We start from the raw sequence: 7,918 nt of genomic DNA on the forward strand, positions 1-7,918 counted from the left end.
AAATAGAATAAATATATTTTAAATTTTTTGCATCTAAAAATAATATTCTATCAATGTTAGAATTATTTAGATGGATAAGTAATAGTGAATATAGAATTATTTAGGATGGATATAATTAAGTACATCTTTTTCATTGAAAATTCGAATTTAAAATATTATATTCAATTCTCAATAGTCAACCTCTCATTGAACCATTGTATTTTTAAAAGATTTTTGAAAAAATGAAATAGTTTTATGAGTATAATTTTTGTAAAAATTTAATTAATTTAAGATATTTATTATCGTTGATTAAAAAGGTAAATTGAAATGACAATTTAATATTTTTATACTCTTAAAATATTATTTATTTATTTTTCTAGCAATCTTTATCATCCAATGATCACATTAATATAATTTAATTCAATAAAATTATTTATTATCATTTGATTGAATAAAATTTCTATTTTAGCTGAAAATTTTAAGATTTCTCAACCTCAAGATCATCCATGTTAAATCATTAAAAAATATAATTAAAAGCGCGGAAGCGTCTCTTTATTCGAGAGTATGATTGAGATCAGAGAGCTTGGCTCTTGTGGTTCTTTGATTTTCGTCAACCAAAACTTTCTATATTTCTGATAGCGCTGAATCACAATTTTACTGTGGAAAAAGAGCTACGAAGACGATTTTGATGTGTTAGAGACCAAAATCCTGAAGTCATTATTTATATTTGAGTGTGACACTCATTAAACCCTAAAACTCAAATAAAATAGTATCTATGATTTTAATCTCATTTATCCAAATCAAAAATAATGATGACTTATTTAATTCAACATTTATGGCAATAAATGAGATTACCGTTATATAAGTCATTTAATGTGAAATTACTTAATTTACGATTATAATTAATATATGTATTGTTCATAAATATATTAAGAAATAATAATTTCCTAACAATCTTCTACTTCGTTATAAATATATATTTTCTTGAGATAATCACCTCTTATAAATTTTACGCGCAAATCTGAATGTTATTTCTCTTATTACTTTAATAATCTGGTCTATCTCATATATTAGTTATGAAATTACCGAAACTTTTATCACATTAATATCGCAACAAAATCACGATGATCACATACTAAAATACTCAACCACATAAATCAAATTTGGATGAAAAAATTCAAAAATTACATGCAAAAATGATCTCATGCATGTCTATTTTTAACTTGAATAAAAATTCTATTTTATTCGATGACAAACTCAGATAAAACTACAATGGCAATGTCCGGGCTCATAACGACGGCGACTAAGTGATGAGTAGAGAGAGAGAGAGAGAGAGAGAGAGAGAGAGAGAGAGAGAAGGGACTCGGCAGGAGAAAGGTGACGACGGGCTTAACAGTGGCGGTAACGGGATGAGCAGCAATGATGACATGAGCTATAAACAGTAACACACCTAGAAAAATTTAGTAATAGGGACAAAAATATAATAAAATTTAGGTATAGATATTTTTTTTGCTTCCCACGATACTCAACAAGTTAAGGACTAATCCGTCATGAATTTGAATTCCATTTAAGAATATACAATTGGCCGGCAACGAGTTGCTATACATACAAGACGGAATTCGTACACTCAATACTTTTGACGGACCTAGAAAAAATTAGTAATGGGGGCAAAAATATAATAAAATTTAGGTATAGATAATTTTTTGCTTCCCACGATACTCAACAAGTTAAGGACTAATCCTTCATGAATTTGAATTCTATTTAAGAATCTACAATTGGCCGGCAACAAGTTGCTATACATACGAGACGGAATTCGAACCCTCAATACTTACTTAAGCGGACGACTAACTTGATTACTTGACCAATCCAAATTGGTTTAGATATATTCAAAATTTAAAATTAGAACTATCTAATACATATAAGAACTAGATAAAAATATACACACAATCATTATTATAATATTTAAAATAATAAAAATATAATTTCATACACATAGTATAATATTTAAAATAACAAAAAAATATTTATAAGGACTTTTTTTATTTTTAACATGATTAAATATTATTTTTTATATATATTTTTAAACAATTATTTTACTTAATTGTCAAATCTACTTATTATAATTTTTATAGTATAAATAAATTTTTTAACCAAAATAATTACAACTTGTGGGGGGCAAATGCCCCCTCTGTATTAGACGTGGGTCCGTCCCTCGCTGTGAAGGAAGATGGGAGTTGCGAAGGAGTAGACGGCGATAGACTTAGCAACAACGACGGGAGCTATGTGGCTTTTTGTGAAGAAGCCGAGAAGAAGAAGATTTTGGGTGAGGATGACTGAGTTTCTCTTACATGGCTATAGAGTATAAATTGAAGTTATGAATCATTGAATATGTGATATGAGACAAATCCTAATTCCTAAAAAGTGTTTATATGTATATATACCCGGGGCGGGTACACCCTAAACCCGACCATGTCATGTTCTGAGCAAAATCTGTCCCGACTCGGGTCAAGTTATTACCCTCTCCATTCGGGTATGGAAAGTCTAACCACGTATTGATACTCTATTTATTAAGGGTTTATTGCTAGCCAATGGATTGCTATATACACAAGGCAAGATTCTAACTCCAAATAGTTATTTAATCGGACGAGTGATATGATCACTTAACGAACTCAAATTGATTAAGACAAATACTAATTATTTTTAATATTTTAATATTAAAAATTTTGAGAATTTAATTTTAGTTATAACTTTATAAAATATTTATAATAATTATTATATATATTATTTAATTTTTTAATAAAATTTTTAATATAATTTTATGTATTATCCCGTATAAGGTATGAGAACATACACTACTAGTATATACTAAAAGTTAGTTATTAAATCATTCGTAACGTTCATTGAATATAATAACCATTTTGGGCCCTAAAAAAGGCTTGCCATGTAAATAATAGTCATCGGCATTTTTTTGGTTTGGCCCATAGAAATAAGGCCTTGAAAGTGTGCTAACTCTTGGGCTACCAAAGTCGAGTCTCTGTATAGCCCATTTCATCCACTGTTTATATATGTGAATCATAATGCAATGTATGAGGTATATGATTTCTTTTGGTATAATCATCCATGCATTAACCCTATATAAGGTTAGGTTATGCAGATTACTATATCTGAATGCATATCATAATGGACTAATTTTTCATGGATAAACTGAAAACCTTCCATCCAAGAATAGCCAACCAATGATGTTAAGAGTGGAAACTTTCAAGCATAGACTTTGTCCTGATCTAATGTTTTTTCAAGATCTGTGATAACTTTTTTACTTGCTATACATGGCATAATTCCCTTGTAACTCTACATGGCTGACACGTGTCCCCTGAATTCTCTTCCACTTCTTCATATATATAAGTGATAAATCACCTTCAGACAACAGAGACAGTAATTAACAAGAACAAATTAAACATGGGAAACAGAAACAGCCTTTTGTTTTTTATCCTTGTTCTGATGTGTCATGGTGTAACCTTGACAATGGGGTTATGGAGGAAACATGATGATGTAGAAACGATGTTCTTGATGAAGAACTCCAAGAGTGTGGTTAAGACAGATGCTGGTGAGATGAGAGTTCTTGAAAGCTATGGTGATGCTAAGCTTATGGAGAGGCGCTTGCATATTGGATTCATCTCCATGGAGCCAAGGTCACTCTTCGTTCCTCAGTATATTGACTCAAGCTTCATCATTTTCCTCCATGAAGGTATCATCAATCTTTTTCTTTGATGGTTTGTTCTGTCATCAAATGTAGTTATTGTATAATATGCAAGAAACTATAAACTAATGAGAGGTTAAAGATTGTTATTAGAGATAATCATAGTACATATACTTTAGGATTAATACTAGTTGGGATAGAATTCTTTGATTTTCAATTTTACATTTTCTCTTGATTCTCAATATAGTACCAAAGTCTTTATAAATACTTATATAAACACTCAAAAAATCTAAAAACCAAAAACACTCGCATACAGATTAAAATAGTACATAAAATACAGAGAAAAGATGCATGAAGTTGAATGAAAAATGGAAATGGTTTCAGGGGAAGCAAAGCTGGGATTCATGTATAGAGGTAAGCTTGCAGAAAGAACATTGAAGATGGGGGATGTGTATAGAATCCCAGCTGGTTCAGCATTCTATTTGGTGAATATTGGTGAAGGTCAGAAACTTCACATTATCTGCAGCATTGATCCCTCAGAGGCAGTGGGAGTTGGTACTTTCCAGGTACACATGCATTTCCCAATTACTTCTTATGGAAACAAAAATCTTTATTATATAGTATTTAGATATAAACCATTTCATTGTATGCCTAGCTATGAGGTATATATAGAATCTTGATTTTACTTTGTATAATTGTATTATACTTTGATTAGTATGTATGTATGCATGTATGCAGTCCTTCTATCTTGGAGGAGGAGCAAATCCAGCTTCAGTACTTTCCGGCTTCGGAACAGATATCCTTGAAGCTGCCTTTAATGTAAGATAGCTAAGAAGCAACTTGATTTTATGTCAGCATGGATCATGCAACTAATTATGTCTTGTTATATGAATAAACATACACAGGTATCAGCAGAAGAAGTTAGGAAAATGTTCACAAGGCAACATGAGGGTCCAATTGTGAATCTGGATCAGCAAGACACAGGTTTGTGGAGCAAGTTCCTTCAATTGAAGGATGAGGACAAATTGCAACACCTGAAGGGAATGGTGCTAGACCAGCAAGAAGAAGATTTTGATGATGAAGATAATGATGGACAAGAAGAGGAGAAGCAAAGAGTATGGTCATGGAGGAAGCTCTTAGACTCAGTTGTTTGTGATGAGTTAAAGAAAGCATGGAACCCCAACAAGGGTATGGGTAAGAAGCCCCCTCATATTTGCAACCTCTATGACAGAGCACCAGATTTCATCAACAGCCATGGTTGGAGTGTTGCTGTTGATGGCTCAGATTATTCTCCACTCAAAATGTCTGGTGTTGGCATTTATCATGTTAATCTCTCAGCGGTATGCAAAATAAATATAGACTTAAATTTTTGTTGTTAGTACTAATCACGCATTTGCGTGACTCAGATACTAGTTTGATTACAGAAGCTCTGATACTATGTCATGAAACCAGTTTTCCTAAAAGCTCAGATACTTATGAAGTGTATGGTACAATGCAGGGAGCGATGATGACGCCGCACATGAATCCAATGGCAACAGAGTATGGCATAGTGTTGAGAGGGAGTGGAAGAATCCAGATAGTGTTTCCAAACGGAACCAATGCAATGGATGCAGAGATCAAAGAAGGGGATGTGTTCTTTATCCCAAGGTACTTCCCTTTCTGCCAAATAGCATCAAAGGACCAACCATTGGAGTTCTTTGGCTTCACCACCTCTGCAAGTAAGAACAGGCCACAGTTTCTTGTGGGAGCCACGTCACTCATGAGGACCATGATGGGTCCTGAGCTCGCTGCTGCCTTTGGTGTGAGCGAGGAAACCATGCGCCACATGGTTGATGCGCAGCATGAGGATGTCATACTTCCATATCCACATCATCAAGATCATAACAAGGAAGTGGTTGAGGTTGACACCATTCCAAAGCTTATAAGGAATGCCATGGTTTTGGGATGGTAAATTATTTATGAGGTGATTAGATCCTATGCGGCTTTGTTTTTCTTTTTGTTATCAACTTTTTTGTTGAGATGATTGTTCACTATTTTGTTCTTTAAGAGTGAATAAAATCAACTAGTTTTGTTGAATTCGCTTTGGTGTGTCCTGTTCCTCCTTTTAGAAGTATAATGATCATTCTTCACTATGAATGTCACGTTATTGCAACACACATTAAACGAGTTTCTAGAACATGCAAATATTTTGATTCACATTTTCTGTGTTCACCTCCTGTTTTCTCTTTTTTCTTCACAACAGAAAACATGGAAAATGGAAACAGAAAATGAAAATGCAAACGAAACGCACCCTAATGTTTGGACCTCATAGATCCATCCTTTTGATTTTCTTCATCTCTTGCTCCTCACTCATCTGCAACTCTAAAATCTATCTTGAGTTTCCAACTATATTTTCAAGCAAACTTTGACTCATCATGTTTGGATCTTGGAAGATGAGTGGTTGATTGTATTATCACCCCATCAAACATACTAGTGGAAAAATCTGTTAACCTGTTTGATCAATCCAAACTAAAAAGTAAAAAACTGAAAACAGAATCATTCAAGTACTTCATAAAATCACAGATAATTAAGGCAAAACATAAGATATCATGGGATTAACAAGGGAAAATCTGAAACCAGACAAGAGCGCGTACCTTGGATTACCACATTGGAATGCAAATTTGTAGAAATGACTACCTTAGTTTGCATATGCAAAGGTACGCTACGCACAAGAGATGACGCTGACAGACCTTGCTCCTATCCATGCCAATGGATGGTAGGATGGATGCAAGTGATAGCGCCATCTCTCCTGCGTAGCAAACCTTTCAATGCTATCAAGTATGAGCACCCCTCTTCATTCTCCACTACCAATGTTTCTTGGATTCTATGTAGGCCATGAAACAAACCTCATAAATAATATATAGACCATGAATTTTCCAATTATTTATTTGTTTATCTACACTTATAGCCAGCTAGGAATCTCTCATTACCCTGTTACTAATTATCCTAACCACAAATCCGGACACCACCTTTTAAATATTCTTTTTCTGCATTATCTTCTGTCTGTTCTGTGTATGTAACTCTTTTAAAGCACATGTAGTAAGAATATATATATGCAAATAATTCAAATAAAATTATTTGGTCCATTGATATTGTTCTATCTTGATTGTTATGTGGTCCTAATTCAAATAATTCAAAAAAGTGTGAAATTTGATGAGGTCATAAGTGTGACGTCACATGCTGAGGCTGCTTGCCACTTGTTATATCCACCAAAAAGAGCCGCCATTCCCTGTTTGGAGAATCTAACTGTTCCATGCAATAGTAAGATGTTAGTAAGACTTAGCTCGGTAATTTTATAAAGTTTTTATTGTTTTATTTCATCTTGTTCGATAGATAAACAAACAAAAATCATGAGCAATCTAATGCTTATTGAATGAATCAGATGAAGAGATAAGATCAAGTACAATAAGAAAGGCAATCATTGAAAGAGACAAACAAGTAAAAACAGAAGCAAAATTACTGCATAATACATTGAAAAATCTGCCATGAAACAGCATTTTGCTTGGAAGATCGAAATAGCTGGTGGATAGGACGAAAGAGAGCCGTGACTAAAGAAACCAAACCAAACCAAAAGCAGAAAAAAAAAAAAAGCAATGCAGTTAATGCTAAACCACGGTGTTCCTGTGTGTCTTTCAGGGATAATTCACCCCTCCCTCTTTCCCATGAGTAACTAAACCCCCCACAATTCATTATTGTTGGTGGTGTAGGATGGAGGATCATGAACGCAGGAGGAAGGCCATGAAGAGGATGCAAACATCACTAGTGTTGAGAGAGGAACATGTGCATGCAAATCAAGATTTTGTGAATGTCAAAGGTGGTGATGATGACAAGTCTCACATCGGTCAGATTTAACTGCAAAAGCTGCTTCATTAGGTTCTGCCTCCTCCGATGTTCCGTTTCTAATTTTGTTATTATACTCTATTGATCGTTAATCTAGTGTTATTACACCTTCACGTTTGACAACATTTTAGCTCCACTTTCATGTTTATTTTCAGTAAAATCAGAAGTTAAACTTCAATACATGTTTGGTTGTATATTATTGAAATTTTTTTTTTTCAAAATACACACAAACGTGAAAAATGTTTTAGATGCGGGTTCGAACGTGTACCACAACAGAATTTTGTCTGAATGTCTTGAATAAAGTAGTGTTCTATTGTTTCTATCAATTTTCATACACCAGAACAGGTTGTTCCTAATTTCCTA

General features: G+C 33.4%; 2 protein-coding genes and 1 long non-coding RNA gene across 3 annotated transcripts; 2 read left to right on the plus strand and 1 right to left on the minus strand.

Annotated features, from left to right (window-relative positions):
* The first annotated feature begins 3,274 nt into the window (after positions 1 to 3,274).
* On the plus strand, positions 3,275 to 5,661 carry LOC107461703 (vicilin-like seed storage protein At2g28490). The gene is made up of 5 exons (XM_016080244.3): positions 3,275 to 3,724; positions 4,061 to 4,242; positions 4,415 to 4,495; positions 4,582 to 5,016; positions 5,175 to 5,661. The coding sequence occupies exons 1-5, from the start codon at positions 3,436 to 3,438 to the stop codon at positions 5,625 to 5,627; spliced, it is 1,440 nt and encodes a 479-aa protein (XP_015935730.1). The 5' UTR covers positions 3,275 to 3,435; the 3' UTR covers positions 5,628 to 5,661.
* Positions 3,611 to 6,520, minus strand: LOC110274580 (uncharacterized). Its single transcript, XR_002366687.2, has 3 exons — positions 6,310 to 6,520; positions 5,967 to 6,166; positions 3,611 to 3,756 (listed from the first exon to the last, which is right to left on the minus strand). It is a non-coding gene; the product is annotated as an uncharacterized LOC110274580 (long non-coding RNA).
* Positions 6,521 to 7,308: 788 nt separating this feature from the next.
* LOC107461677 (uncharacterized) lies at positions 7,309 to 7,684 on the plus strand. The gene is made up of 2 exons (XM_021128383.2): positions 7,309 to 7,378; positions 7,419 to 7,684. Exons 1-2 carry the CDS (start codon positions 7,309 to 7,311, stop codon positions 7,565 to 7,567), a joined length of 219 nt encoding a protein of 72 aa, XP_020984042.1. The 3' UTR covers positions 7,568 to 7,684.
* The last annotated feature ends 234 nt before the right edge of the window (positions 7,685 to 7,918 follow it).

This window comes from Arachis duranensis, chromosome 8 (assembly GCF_000817695.3).
Source record: "Arachis duranensis cultivar V14167 chromosome 8, aradu.V14167.gnm2.J7QH, whole genome shotgun sequence".
NCBI classification, from domain to species: Eukaryota; Viridiplantae; Streptophyta; class Magnoliopsida; order Fabales; family Fabaceae; genus Arachis; species Arachis duranensis.

What these genes read in the sequence shown, in the direction of transcription:
- LOC107461703 (XM_016080244.3), top strand. Translation starts at nt 3,436, where the DNA reads ATGGGAAACAGAAACAGCCTTTTGTTTTTTATCCTTGTTCTGATGTGT. An exon ending in TGGGAGTTGGTACTTTCCAG is followed by an intron (nt 4,243 to 4,414) that starts GTACACATGCAT and finishes GCATGTATGCAG; the next exon opens with TCCTTCTATCTTGGAGGAGG. An exon ending in TCCTTGAAGCTGCCTTTAAT is followed by an intron (nt 4,496 to 4,581) that starts GTAAGATAGCTA and finishes AAACATACACAG; the next exon opens with GTATCAGCAGAAGAAGTTAG.
- LOC107461677 (XM_021128383.2), top strand. Translation starts at nt 7,309, where the DNA reads ATGCAGTTAATGCTAAACCACGGTGTTCCTGTGTGTCTTTCAGGGATA. An exon ending in TCACCCCTCCCTCTTTCCCA is followed by an intron (nt 7,379 to 7,418) that starts TGAGTAACTAAA and finishes ATTGTTGGTGGT; the next exon opens with GTAGGATGGAGGATCATGAA.